General features: G+C 33.3%; 1 protein-coding gene across 3 annotated transcripts in view; it reads left to right on the top strand.

The window, feature by feature from the left end:
* ACVR1C (activin A receptor, type IC) overlaps positions 1-10,958 on the top strand; it is a 90,779-nt gene extending 79,821 nt beyond the window's left edge. For 2 of the 3 annotated variants that reach the window (XM_008587800.1, XM_008587799.1), the window contains 3 exons: positions 1,263-1,387; positions 3,532-3,662; positions 9,310-9,620. In XM_008587800.1, the coding sequence (XP_008586022.1) occupies positions 1,263-1,387; positions 3,532-3,662; positions 9,310-9,435 (382 nt within the window). In that variant the 3' untranslated portion in view covers positions 9,436-9,620. Of the gene's footprint in view, positions 1-1,262; positions 1,388-3,531; positions 3,663-9,309 lie in introns of all 3 variants that reach the window. The other variant, XM_008587798.1, reaches the window with a different exon arrangement.
* Positions 10,959-15,688: the final 4,730 nt, after the last annotated feature.

The raw sequence follows: 15,688 nt of genomic DNA, 5'->3' as shown, positions 1-15,688 counted from the left end.
GACACAATTCCCACTTTTAAGGAAGAGAATCTGTGAAGGCTAAGAACAAGCATGATGTAAACAGAACATATCACACATACGCCAGGACTGGTCCATCAGTAATGGGATTTCTGGTGTTTTTCTTGTTATGACCAGCCTACTTTCATTTCCTTTTATTTAAGTTTCAGGCTTTATGCTATTTTAGCATAATTCCAGGGTTCTTGATCTTGAAACCAGAAATAACCAGAATATTTTCCTGGAGTTGCTAAAGGCCCTCGATAGTAGAGAATTTCTAAGTGGGAAGAGTTGGCCTCTGAGCCATATTTGAGACAGACAGGATACTGCCTGTGAATCCCTTGCTTGGTTTCCTGGGAGACTTTAATGAAGCCCCAGGAACCATTCAGGGCAGTTTATTCATTCTGGGCAGGCCTAAGGGACCTCTCTTCTCTTCCCAATAAAAAGAAAACTGTAAATTGCCATTCTGACTGTCCCCACATCAGGGAACCAGGGAAACCTTGGATGCTGGATTCCTTTAGAGAGTCTAACACTTTTCTCATTCTGGGCAGGCCTAAGGGACCTCTCTTCTCTTCCCAATAAAAAGAAAACTGTAAATTGACATCAGGGAACCAGGGAAACCTTGGATGCTGGATTCCTTTAGAGAGTCTAACACTTTTCAGAGTTTCAGAGGCCTTGCTTGCATCCTGACTTCACTATTCTGAGAAAACACCAAAATCTCCCTAGGACTGCTAGGCTCAGTTAGGTTCCATGGACTGGAGATTTCTCCCATCTAGTCCAGTTCAAACAAGGCTATCATTTTTCTTGGAGCCAATGTATAATAAAATCGTCTGTTCAGTGAAGGTATTTGTGGAATGCTTCCTATCATTGTGTTGGAGGCCTGGGCCCACCATGGTAAATAAAACACACTCTTTGCCCTAAAGGAGCTTTCCATAGCAGCAAACTACTGGTGGAAATTGAGTTCCATCTTTCCTATTGAGTGCTTTGCTCATTGAATTTCCCTCCAGCTTGTGCTCTCCATGTACTAGATCCTTGTACACCTGCTTCAACACTGAGTGTGATGACCTCTTGTTCCATTTTAAATATTTATAATTGATGGTTGAGTCAATAACTGTATTAATTTTATTGTATTATAGTGCCTCAGATCTACCTGTAAAATTGATGTAAGCTATTTTAATTTACATTTTGAATTAGGATTTCTTAAGATTGTGTTTTACTGAACTGCTATAAAGTCATACACAGAATCTGAAATGTGCATGTTTTTGAAGGTATATGGCTCCTGAAATGCTTGATGATACTATAAATGTGAATATCTTTGAGTCCTTCAAACGAGCTGACATCTATTCTGTCGGTCTGGTTTACTGGGAAATAGCCCGGAGGTGTTCAGTTGGAGGTAAGATTTTGTAAATATTCTTTGTGTCTTCCTTTCCTTGATGCTCTGAATACAACATGTGATTTTATTTTATTTTCTAAGCACTGTATTGAATCATTTCTAACTCTTTAAAAGAATACCTTTTGGTGATATCTTTACAGTGGCAAAAGTGGGATATCCTGCATATAATGGAGATTGTATGTTGCAATTACTGCTTGGGTGGGGGTGACAGGTCTGATAATTCTGATTTCCATAATGATACTTTGCAAAGCACTTGAAAATTATCTTGAGTTTGTATGCAATTAGCTGGTATCCCTACTTTATATCCCAAAGAAGTTAAATGACTTGCCAAGGCCACAGGGCTTGAATTTCAGTCTCTCATTTCTTAGGCTTTTCTCATACTTCTTTTCTGTCCTGTGATATGATAAATGGGGGGTGGGGGTGGGGCAAAGTGGGGGGATATGTGAGCAAAGACAAACTTCCTGCCTTTACTGCTCCCAGCAGTTTAGAAATGGATACTGCAAGAAAGAATTTAGGAGGATTGAACCCTACAAATGCAGTCTGATGAAATTGTTACATAAGTGGCAAAAAAGTTAAATGCTGGTAGAAAGTGGTTTAGAGTCTTCACTTTCAAGTGAGGAAGGTTTAGGATTAAGCCTTCGTTTAGCAACTCCTTCGATGTCATAATTGAAGCAAGTTACTTAGTTTCACTTTCCTCATCTGTAAAATAAAGATAATAAAAACTGACCCTTTAGGCTTTGAGGATTTAATGAATTAATTCACGTGAAGCTTTTAGTGCAGAGCCTACTCATAGTAAACATTCAATAAAAGTCCTGTCATTATTAAACCACTGTCATTTTTTGCATTTTGTGTTGATGTCATGTTACATTACATCAGTTGCATTAAAAAATGCAGATCTTATGAAAAGCTTATAAGGTTAAAATTGTATTTGAATGAGTAAACACTCTCTCTTTTTTATTCATAGATGAGATAGTAAAACATTCAGGAATCTGAAACTATTCATAGAAGAATAGAATTATAGTGGTACAGAACATGGGCACTAGCATCCCTGAATGTGGGTGTGAATTCCAGATCTGTACTTACTAGCTGTGGGTTCTTGAGCAAATTCACAAATTCACAATACTGTGCCTCAGTTTTGCTGTCTGTAAAATAGGGATAATATGATACCTTCTTTAATCAGTAGTTTTGAGGAATAATTAATTAAAACATATAAAAGGTTTAGGACGGTGCTTGGTAAATAGCAAGATTTCAAACATGTTTGTTATTTTTTTGAAACATTTCATATTGATATTTGTCTAGATTTGTTCTTAGATTTTTGTCCTTAAATTTTCTTAACCTGTGAAAATAGTAATTTAGCCAACAAGATTTATTTAGTAGTTAGTTTTCTATTAAGGCATGTCTTAAATATTTTAAATTAAAAGGGCTGTAGTTAGTTAAAAAGATTAAGAATTTCTTGGATTCAGGTAATATTCTGATAATTAAGTTCATCTTTGTCTTTGCATTTAAGACTCGTTAAACATTAATCTTTATGCTGAACCATCTTCAACTGCCTTTGGCTGCTGCTTTTCCAGAACATTCCGTAGTTTTAAAATCTAAGTGTAAGAAACTCAACTTTTAAAAGATTGCCTAAAAATTTTCAGAGAGGAAGCTATTTTGTTTTGAAAAGTTATTTAATGAGGAAATATACTTCATTCACAGAGCCTCATTAGGCCGTGCTGTAAATTTTTATAATTAGGAGAACTTAGGCATTAATTTTGAATTGCATAGTGGCATTTTATGTAAATAAAAAATAACAATTTTTATATTAAAATATTAAAAATTAAATATAATTATAAAGGTATGTAAGTTTTATATATTTTATATATTATATATTACATAAATTAATTATATAAACATTTTATATAAAATTTATATAGTTATGAACACTTTCATAATATGAAGTTTTATAACTATATAATAACAGTTCAACTGGCTGCTTTAATCTTATATTCTTGGTTTTATAGTGATACGTTATTTTAATAAACCTGACTTTCCAGTTTCCCAGGGTGTCATTTGTGCCTAGAAGACTTAATTGGTATTATTTTGAAATAGACATCTTTGTATATTATTTGCACAGAGAGATTTATTATGCATATTTCTTACAGGAATTGTTGAGGAGTACCAGTTGCCTTATTATGACATGGTGCCTTCAGATCCCTCCATAGAGGAAATGAGGAAGGTTGTTTGTGACCAGAAGTTCCGACCAAGTATCCCAAACCAGTGGCAAAGCTGTGAAGTAAGACTAAGTTCTTGTATATATTTTTCCTATTATACTTTTGAGGTGAGTATCAGGGAGGATTTTCAGAGAGCATGTAGTTCTTCTTTCTTAATCTAGGCATCCCCTTCATTCCATATATGTAAGTATATGTCTTTTTGTAAGTCCTCAGAAGCATTTTATTCCCTTTAGCAATATGTATGCACAGTGCTGAGTTATGTGGCACTAACAAACAAATCCTGAAATCCCAGGCTTTATACAATAAGACTTTATTTCTTGCTTATACCAAGTTCTCTACAAGTTAGGCAACTCTTGCAGCATCTGTGCTCCCTGTGGTGACTCAGATAATCCAGGTGACTTTGATCCTTGGATGCTGCCCTCTCAAAACGTGGTTTCCAGATCTCTAGGGCAGGACGCAAGAGGAGATACAGAATCAAACACTGGCTCTTTAATCCTTTGGCGCCAGGAGACACACAGTACTTCCACTCGTGGTTCAAACCAGCGGTCACGTGGTCCCACCTAACTGCAAGGGAGCTGGGAACTGTGGGAAACAGAGGTAGATGCAGTGGTTAGTCAAGGTTTGTGCCACACAGAATATCACAATTACATTCATTCTTATATTCAATCATTTATTCATATCTCTAACCTGCTGAAGTTTGAATTTATTTTCCCCCTTCAGAAAAGCTTCCTTATGGCAGAGACCTTTGTTATTTATCTTGTTAACTCCCCCACCCACTATAGTAATCATAATGCAATAGACACACAATCATTGGTTTTTGCAGTGCTTGTTCTGCCTTACACGAAGGCAGATAGTTTTCCAGCTCCCACAAGGAAAAAGAAGGAAAGGTGGGGGTAAGACTATGAATCATCTAACCAGTTCCAAAGTATTCTAATGCTTTAATCTCCCCCATTGCAGATATTACTGTTTATTTTCTGCCATAATTAACTGTAATGATTATTAACTGTAATGATTATTAACTGTAATAATAATCCTTTTTATGTGACATCATTTAGTTTGGATTTATTGTAGGGATATATAGGTGCTTTTCTGCCTCATCTTTTCTCCTCTATGTTTCTCAGCTCTTTTTCTATTTAAGGCAAGATTTGTGTCCTGGTATTCCTATATTTTGTGTAGATATCTTGCCCACATACTTATTTGAGAAGCAGATTTTGAGGCATTTATCACCCAATGGAAATTAAGTTAAAATTGTTTCTAATATTAATAATTTCATGCATATGAAAGAATATACATCTGTGAAGTTTAAAATATAATAATAAAATGAAAATCAGTAAATTCACTGCCAGGTTTGGAAATAGAACATTTTAAATACTTTGAAAATTTCTTACTCCTCTGAAAGGTTACTTTTATAATTATTTCTTTATTGTTGTCTTGCTTTTTTTTTTTTAAGAATTTTGTCATACACACACACAGACACACACACACACATATGTTTCAGGATATATACGTATACCCTGAAAAATATATTGTTTACTTCTGCATATTTGGGAAACTTATATCTGCTGATTATCACTGCTGTATATTATTCCATTGACTGCAGATACAGATAGCACAACTTCTTTTTATTTAATTGAAACATATTGGTTGTACATATTTATGGGGTACAGAGTTATATTTCAGTACATGTATACAATGTGTAGTGATTAAATCAGGGTAGTTAGCAAATTCACCATTGCAAAAATTTATTGTTTGTAGTGAGAACATTTACCATCCTCTCTTTTAACCTTTTGAAAGCATACAATAAGTTACTGTTAATTATAGATGCCTAGCTCTACTGTACACCACTAGAACTTATTTTTCCTATCTAGATCTAATTTTGTGTCCATCAACCCAACCTTTCACTATTTCCCCTCCCCCATCCCCTTTCCCACCTCTAGAAACCACAGTTCTGTTCTCTACTTCTAAAAGTTTGACTTATTATTATTATTATTATTTTTATTTATTTTTTATCTCTCACATATGAGTGAGAACACGCAGTGTTTCTCTTTCTGTGCCTGGATTATTTCACTTAACATAATTTTCTCCAATCTCACTCATTCTGCTGAGTATGGGAGAATTTCATTCTTTTTTTATGGCTGAGTAGTATTATGTTGTGTGTATATATCACATTCTCTTTACTCAGTCATCCATCTATGGACATTTAGATTGGTTCCAAATCTTGGCTTTTGTGAATAGAGTTGTGATAAACATGGGAGTGCAGGTATTCCTTACATACACACACACACACACACACACACACACACGTATATTTCAGGATATATACATATATCCTGAAAAATGTATTGTTTACTTTTGCATATTTGTGAAACATATCTATCTGTCCATCATCAGTGCTGTGTAGTATTCCACTGTATCGATATAGCGCAATTTCCTTATCTACTCAGCTATTGATTGTCATGTATGTGATTTTTAGTTACCTTTCTAAAAAAATGATGTTGCTATATAAATATAGGTGTGGAAAAGTTTCTTTAGGGTTTAAAAATATAGATTCTTTTAAGTGTCCACATAGTTTTATCTCCAAATAATGAGAGTTCTGGGACCCGTCCTCAGGCCTTTTTTTCTTTTTTATTGCAGTTTTTAGGATGTCTAGTATAATATTGCCTGAAAGTGGTGATAATGGGCATTCTTGTTTTTGCCCCTTGAAACTTTTTTATGTTTCACCTTTGAGTATGATATCTGCTATAGTGCTTTTTGGTAAAAACTTAAATTAGGTTAAATAAAAACTGAGTTTGGTTTTAATAAAAGCTTGCTCCCTATGAATGAGATGACGATACAGCATTTCTACTTTAGTCTTTTAATGTGATGAATTGCATTTATAGATTTTTCCACTCTTAAACCAATCACGCATTCCTGGAATAAGCCAGACATAGTTATTTTATATGTGATCAATTTTGTACATGCTGATATATGCAATTTTCATCCAGTAATTTAGTTCTGTCTTGTTTTATTTTAATCCCACATATTAGATATTGGTCTGATTTTATATCATCATTGTTTATTTAGACTTGTCCACATCTTTATCATTTTCATTGTCCAAAACTCCTTCTTGCCTGTCATGGCTTTCTCTAAGATAATTTTCTGTCTTCTTGATGTGTCTCCTTCAAAAGTATTTTATCTTATTTTTTTTAGTGAGGGCCTAGTGGTTGTAAGTTGTTTCAGTTTAGGAATGTCTGAAAATGAATTTATTTTGTCCTCAGTCTTGAACAAATAGTTTATTGAGGCACACTAATGTAGCTTAACAGTTATTCTCTCTAAACAAATTAAAGTTATTATTCCACTGTCATTTAACTTCCATTATTGCTGTTGAGAAATCAGCAATCAAATTTTTGTTTGTTTTTAGTTGATTTATCTTTTCTTTATGACTACTTTAAGACCACATCTGTGACTTTAGTATTCTGCAGTTTCTCCGTTATGTATTTGGTGTAGATGTATCTTGGCTAATCTTGCTTGGAATTTCTGGACTTTGTAATTCTAAGGATTTGTGACTTTCCTCAGTTCTGGCAAATTCTGAGACATTATCTCTTTGAATAATTCCTCCTCTCATTTACTTTATTACCTATTTTTGGAGAACTCATTGGATACATATTAGACTTTTCATTCTACTTTGCTTTTATTTTATTTGCTCATGTTTTTGATGTTTGTTTTTACACTGTATCTTTCTCAAATTTGTCTTGCAGTTCTTTAATTCCATCTACAGATATGTCTAATCTGCCATTAACTCATCTATTGAGTTCTTCATTTCAGTTGTTATATTTTTCATATCAAGAAGTTTTATTGGTACTTTTTTCTTTTTTAAAAAATAGTCTTGTTTTTTACTTATATTTTGAATTTTTCTTTTTCTTAATGTATTTTATGTACTTATTTTATTTCATCAAATTCTAGCATTTAACGTTTTTATGGTTCTGCTTCCACTGTTTATTGTTTCAGTTGACACTCGCTTATGGTACCTTGCTTTCTCATGTGTTTTCTCATGTGTTTGTGGATTTGCATTTTGAGCTCAGGTTTACTGCAATGTTTAAAGGCATGGGCTTGATTTTTTTCTTCGCCAAGAACCAGGACATAGGCAATTTCCCTTATAAGTTTCCTTTCTGGGACAGATTCATCCTTAATTTCAGGACTTTGCAAGCATCTTGATCTGATACTTTCTATGTGTTTTGGGTTCTGTTTTCTGTATTTCTCTTTTGGCTACTAATTCTGACTTCTAGACCATGAGATCAGCAGACATCACCAGAGCAGCCACCTGCTTCAGTGATTTTCTGTATCTCTCTGGTTTAATGCATACTAATTGTTTTCCCCTCTGAGTATTTATATTATTTCTTTGTCAGTTCATTTATGCTGATTTTTTAAATTCAGAATTTTTTTTTGTAAGGGAAAGGCTAAGCCATATACCTCTTTTTAAAAAAAGTATTTATATTATTTCTTTGTCAGTTCATTTATGCTGATTTTTTAAATTCAGAATTTTTTTTTTGTAAGGGAAAGGCTAAGCCATATACCTCTTTTTAAAAAAATTATTTTAATTTATCAATATACAATGTAGTTGATTTTCATGTCCTCTTACCAATTCCTCCTTTTTCCTCTTCCCTGTTCCCTCTCCCCCGACCCATCAACTTCACATCTGTTCACTTGTCTTAACAAGTTCAATGATAAATTCAGAATTTTTCCAGCTATCCCACTGCTGGGAATATACCCAGAGGAATGGAAATCATCAAGTCGAAGGTATACCTGTTCCCCAATGTTCATCGCAGCACTCTTTACAATAGCCAAGAGTTGGAACCAGCCCAAATGTCCATCATCGGATGAGTGGATATGGAAAATGTGGTATATCTACAAAATGGACTACTACTCAGCTATAAAAATGAATGAAATACTGCCATTTGCAACAACATGGATGGACCTTGAGAGAATTATATTAAGTGAAACAAGTCAGGCACAGAAAGAGAAATACCACATGTTCTCACTTATTGGTGGGAGCTAAAAATAAATAAATAAATTCACACACACACACACACACACAAAAACGGGGGGGGAAAGAAGACATAACAACTACAATTCCTTGAAGTTGATATGATAAGCAAACAGAAAGGACATTGTTGGATGGGAGGGAGGAGAGGGAGGAGGGAGGGAGGTTTTGGTAATGGGCCACAATAATCAACCACATTGTATATCGACAAAATAAAATTAAAAATAAATAAATAAATTCAGAATTTTTGATATTGATGCTTAGGTAATTATTTTTATTGTGGTATAATTTATATATGGTAAAATGCACAAATCTTAGTGTACCACTAGATGAATGTTTTTTCATAAGTGTACACATGTATACTCACCACCCAGATCAAGATACAGGGAATTTTCAACCCTACCCATATCTCTTCATGTCTTTCATGTCCCTCTTAGAAGATTCTAAAAGATAGCAATTCTACCACATTCCAAGAAATCAGTTTATTGAATTTTTAATTAAATTAGTCTCTACAAGGTTAATATTTGTGTTTTGATTGGATTTTTGACTCTAATCTCCGTTCATACTGTTTTAAGTTAACTATTTCCTCTTCAAAGCTTAGCATCAGTTTCTGGGTTTATGTTTTTGCTTCTTTTGTACTATGTTTTGTGTGAGTAGCTAAAGTCTTTGATGTTTTTTCTCTCTTAAAGGCACTCCGAGTCATGGGGAGAATAATGCGGGAGTGTTGGTATGCCAATGGGGCAGCCCGTCTAACTGCCCTTCGTATTAAGAAGACTATGTCTCAACTTTGTGTCAAAGAAGACTGCAAAGCCTAATGATGACAATCATGTAAAAAAAAGTCTCTGACGGCTTTCTTTCCCACTTCCCTCTCTATGTGAATGTTTTTGCCTTTTTATTATTTTGTTGTTGTTGTTCTACCTCAATGATAATACAGTACAGTATTTAAGTGCCCAAAGGCAGCATGAAAAGATAACTCTAAAGTTAAGCATGGGCTGGAGTTGACTTCATCTAATTTCAATGTTGTCTTTAATTTTATTGTGAAAAACAAAACATCACCTCATCTTTTTATTTAGTGAGAAAGAAATTACAAAAATGTAAGATAAGCTATATAAAAATAATGAAAGTCCATTAAGGTATAATTTTACTTGAACCAAGAGCACATGAATGAATAGGAAAAAAATGTAAAAGCACATTTTTTTCTGAGATAAAAATATACTCATTAAAAATGTGAACTAGAGCATGTTATAGCTAAACAGAACTTTAGATCATGCAATCTGTGTTTTTCCCTTTTTAAATTAGCAGGACCTTTTGAAAAATAATTATTTCTGTGAATCTTTATCTATAAAACATGTAAGAGTGGAGCTGCTCAGTGGGAGATGTGAGGTTGGAATTCCATTCGCTTGGTCTCCCCTCTCTATTCCCTTTTCTTCATCATCCACTGTTGCAGCATTCCTGAGACAGATAGTTTGAAAGCCACTAACCTTGTTACTTTCTCTCACTTACAAAAGAGGCAACTGACTTCTTGAGACACTGAGAAATGTCCCAAAGACACACAGCTAATAGCAGAGCTGACACGAGGTCCAAATCTTGTGATAATCGACACTGTAGAGTTATCTAACTTCCTACTTTTCCTTTAATTCCCACAGTGCTTTTCTCCCTATGCAGAAAAATCTTCCATTATATTTATAGTTTAGTCTTACAGATGGTGTATTGAGTTATTTTGCAGAATCGTAATGGACCTGCATGAAATCTCAGAACCATATCTACCTACATTTTCCTCAAAGAAATATCATGGTTATCCCATTTATTAATGAATATTAACGTTTTCTGAGCACTTCCAAAGATTAATCAGACATAAACATCTGTTGTCTGAAGTTGTCTTTAAAATGCAATTCAGAGGTCCCTATTACTTTGTAAATACATATTTAGAAAGAAAGGGACAGAAGAGGAAAGAAAGAAATATTCTGAGAAAAATTTTTAAAACTCTTCAATGGAATTATCAATCAAACCCAACAGAGGGCATCAGCAACAGTAATAGATATTCCCCTACCCTTTCAAAATGACCCAATGGGAGCAGAAGGTTTGCCTTCATTCTGCTTTCTGTGGAGATAGAGTGATGAATATTTAACTGGACATTAAATGTTTCCAAGTCTATAATACTGCTCTGGTGAAGGAGATTTAACATGGTGTCTTTTATTATTCTAAAACATTGTTTCTCAAACTCTATTCCTTAGAACATTCTTCTGCTGAGATGATCCAAAACCTGAAGTGTTCTTATATAGCTTCTTAGAAAATGATACTGCACACTAGTATGTCATGTACTTTGAGGAATCTAGCAGTAAAAAATCCAGTTTTAAAACTGGATTTCTCAGTTTGACCATGATGAAACCCTTTTATTAAGAGCAGAAGAAAATTTTTACTATCCCACATGTAAGTGTTCTACAAAACACAACTTGGGTAACACTGTTCTACAGGTTATATCTATGTGTTTTCACATAGATCAAAATTTAGTTATTATACTTCATTTCATTATGGAAATATGTTACTGAATGCATTTTCGTTTGCCTGAGTTAAGATAAGGAAAGCAAAAAACTGACAGCTGTGGGGTTTACATATACTTTCATTCTTTTTCATGCATCCATCCATTTATCAAATAATCATGGAGCACCCATATCTTGCTTGCCACAATATTAGATGCCAGAGGGAATAAAAAGTTAGATAGGTCCTGCTCTCAGGGATTTTAGAGTCTAATTTGGGAATGGGAATAGGGATATGAGTGTGTGGGGGAAGAAGGTAAATTGACAGGTAAAATACAAAGTGGGATGTACTGAATTCTGTATGACAGTGGGTTTCTAGAGTACGTCTGAAAATCACTTTCAATTTGCAACACATTTGGAAAGCATCTTTATTTGGATATTACAGACAATCTAAATATATCATCAGTTTTAAAAAGTGCCTATGTGAAGGGATTTTGAAAAGAACTTATGTGAAGGGGTAATCTTGCTTGTGCTAGGTAACTTGATTTCTCATAGATTGTTTCTGCATATATGAAAATGAAATTATTTACTTACTGTGGTTGTACTCTAGTCTCAGATAAACAAGAAAAATGTTTCCTGTTTTATTCATGTATGTTGGGTGAATATACTTACGGAATTTTAAAGAGAGGGTGTTTTAACATCTCCATTTTCTTTTTTATTATGTGTTATTATTTATTTGAGGGTATCTAAATATAATTCCATATTTTTTGGTTCAATTTTCATTCTGGAGAAATCTGTACATTTGTACACTTTGAGATATTTTTCTTGTTCCTGTGTTAACTGTAACTCCTAACTGAATAGTCCTATATTTCAATTACAAAATACATATTTTTTAAGAAATGGGGTAGAGCAACAAAAATAAGAAAAACGTAAAAGTTATAATTTTTCCTTAACTCTCAACAGGATTTTACATAGAAAATATGCACTTATAAAAATAGGATAATGTTTAAAGAATAAGGCAGATTTACTGTATATACCTGTGCTGTTAAATTTTATATTATTTGTTGTTAATGGAGTCCCAGTATGTAATATTTATTTCTTTTCAATTTTGTTATGATAAAAAAATTTTTTTCTTAGGTTAGGCTCAAAGTATCAGTGCTCTTTGCTCCTTTTAGATATTTTGGCTTTAGGGTATAAATTGTTGTTAATGGAGTCCCAGTATGTAATATTTATTTCTTTTCAATTTTGTTATGATAAAAAATTTTTTTTCTTAGGTTAGGCTCAAAGTATCAGTGCTCTTTGCTCCTTTTAGATATTTTGGCTTTAGGGTATAAACACAGAGCTTGGGAAAATGCTAGTATGAATTTTCAGTACTGTATAAAATCGTAATGGGATTTATATGCAGCATCACTTTCCAAAAATAAGAGAAACATTATGTGTTGTCAATATTTCAGCATGAACTTGTTGCCTTATAAGTTATGCATTTAAGTTTGTAATTGATACAGATTCTGTTGTATGATTTCGTCTATGTCTAAAATATTTGGCATGTCACATCTAGAATTCTTAATTTACGTTCTGACTTGAGAGTTAAGTAAAACATGACTGTCGTGAACTATTTTAGGCATAGAACTTTCTTTTTATCTTTATACTTTCAATTAACTGTGCATTTTAAATTTCCATGATTGTATGAAAATGGTAACCTGGCTGCAGTGTCTGAAGAATCAAAATCAACTTTTATTTAAAAATGAAAATCTACAATAGATTCATTCGGTTAGGAGTTCCACCATAATCTATTATTTTAATAATTCTACTATTGTAGAATTATTAAACAAAACAAAACAACACTACTTCTACTTTCCTGAAATTTTGCCACCATATGACTTGCTGGGGCAGAGAAAACTCAGGGCTATCTTGGAGTCTGCAGGGAACAAACTTAGCAAATCACCTAAAAGCAGGAAGCTGATGGTTGCCATTATACTAAGTTCACATGAACAACTTAAAATTGTTTGGCAAGGAATAGTTTTTGATTTATTATTTAAAACAAATATAAAAATTTACGTGGTTTTGGTTAATAACTTTATTTAAAATGTGGAAATTGTATTTCCCATCCAGAAATTAGGAATGTAACACTAGCAAGTGAATAAAAGCTGGCAGTTTTTGTATCTTCAATAATCATTCCTTTAAATAAATTCATAAATACAACATTATAAGCTACTTAGAAATGTTTAGTGTTAGTATCTTAAAATGGTGTCATTGTAGTTTTTGAAGATATTCTAAACATCTTTTGTGAAACATATTACTTCTGGGTTTGACAATTTTTTGTTAGAGCTCCGTATGCTAATACACACATGAACTTAATTAGCTATTTTAGTGAAGACAGTAATCCCTTTGATCTTGAAGCCTTCTTTTAAACAAAAATGTCAGTTGCAATGTAAAATTTTCATAAACTTTTTATATTAAGTAGAATTTCTATAATATAATTAGGCAGTTTTTCAAAGCATCTTAATGCAAATATTCAGATATTTGATTTTCTTTTTTTCCATGTAGCCTTTCTTTCATGTTTCATTATTCTTCTCACCTCCTTTTTATTAATATTTCCTCACAGTCTTCCAAAATTATTGTTAGTTCCTAATTTTAAATAATAACTATTAATTAACTTACTCTTTCTGGAATTTAGCCTTCTAATGAAAAGGAATCCCTTAACAGTCTAAATTATTTCAGATGTGTCACAGCCAAAGAAAGAAAACCAGAATTTGGCAATTAGAAAGAACCTAAGAGTTTTAAAAACCTGATTCCAATATTTTAGAGATAAAGAAACCAAGGATCACAGATTAAAAGACTGCTAGTAGTAGAACTAACATGAAAACCCCATGGTGACACCCACTCTTGTGCCCTCCCATATTCCCAACTTTTACTAATTAAAAAATTAATTAGCATGCATCTAAACCGACCTTAAATGTTTGCTAACACAATGTGCCATTTCACGATGACAGTCAAATCCCACCTCTCTTTGTATTTCTACTTATAGTAATTTGCTCATTCAAGGTGAGGTCAGTGAGAAAAACTAAAGTAGACTAAGGAAGAGTTAGTTGTAAAATAGTTATCAAGCTAGATAGTTGTCAACCTGGGTGCTGATAAAAGTGATATATAAAATTTAGGAACTGAGAGAGTATAGAATTTTTTAGTGTAAGTAATGATTAGAGAAGTTTCATGACTCTTCCTCCCCCCTTCTATATTGTTCTTTCTCTTTCTGCACTGGAATGGGGGTGAAAGATGATTTGGTAGTTGAATTTGGGACTATGTCTAGGGGCATATTATTTGACTTCTCTCTCTTTTTTAGTTTCTCATTCATTTGTCTTCAGCATTCATCAGCTCCAAATCACTCTATAGTTTCTGCCCTTCATTAGTTGTATTCTAGCCCTGTCCAGATTGCTGCACACTGAAATTCTTAACAGAATTTTAATTTCCTCACTTAAGTATCAGAGGTTTCACTTCATGACTTCTTCAGTAATTTTTCATCTGGCACTAAAGAGAGAATATTTGTTAACAGCAGAAATGGCTTTCTTTTAAACCTTAAAAAGACTAGCTGTCTAGTTATATTCTAGCTTTCAGCAAATATATAAAAATGTCTGCTATTGCTTTAATGCTAAATTCCACTTGAGAGACAGTGACTTGGAAAGAGAATGTGAGATATATGTCCCATAATGTGATTGCTAAATTTATCTCTGCTAGATTTCATACCATTGCTTTGTTTACTTTTGCCATCTTTTAAAAACTAAGCCATTATGCCATATGATTTGGAATGTAATATTTGATTGAAATTAGGTAATAATCCCCATTAAACATTTCTCTGTTAAGAACTGCCAGGATACTTCTTTATTTCAGTCGTGAATGAATACAACATTTGGGAGAATATGAACTCTATCTTATAAGCCAATATTTTCAGATATGACTGTATTTTCTGATTATTGGTACATGTTATCTCACAGGAAGTTTTTCTCTCCAAACCTAACAGTTTTAGCTGCAGGATTTTTACCCCAGGCTACGTGAATCTGAATGTTAATATGGCCAGTAAGAATTTGAGTGCATTAGGAAATTAATCTTATACCCACTGTCACTACATCCATTTGGACATTTAGCTCTACACAATAACTTTCAGCTAAGGGGCAGGTGTGGGCTGAAATCCAAACTGTGATTAGCTCCTCAACCCAGACATAGTTTTACATTTTGCAGAAAAGCACGTTAGCTTATATATCTTCAGGTCATGGCCCTGCTTATACATATTTAGAAAATGAGAATTAAAAATTCAAAATGGTTCTTGACATCTGCAAATTGAATAGGGAACTTAGAACACAATATATATATGTTGGCTTTTCATCCTAGCATTTCCAAGAGCAGAAGAGAGATTGTGTGTTTATCTTGTTGTTTTAATTTTTCAACTCAGACAATCTGCAGCAAGGCACGTGAGTCCTGATTTTGATATCTCCATGAAATTTTCATTCCATGCACAGAGCTATTCATTGACTTTGCCTGTAAAGAGAGGATTACATGTCTAAGTTCTGTCTAACAAATGCAGGCACAGAATGAGATT

Source organism: Galeopterus variegatus, unplaced genomic scaffold (assembly GCF_000696425.1).
Source record: "Galeopterus variegatus unplaced genomic scaffold, G_variegatus-3.0.2 Scaffold4547, whole genome shotgun sequence".
In the NCBI taxonomy this organism is placed as follows: Eukaryota; Metazoa; Chordata; class Mammalia; order Dermoptera; family Cynocephalidae; genus Galeopterus; species Galeopterus variegatus.
Note: the sequence above shows the minus strand (reverse complement) of the source record. Positions and strands in the feature narration are given on the sequence as shown.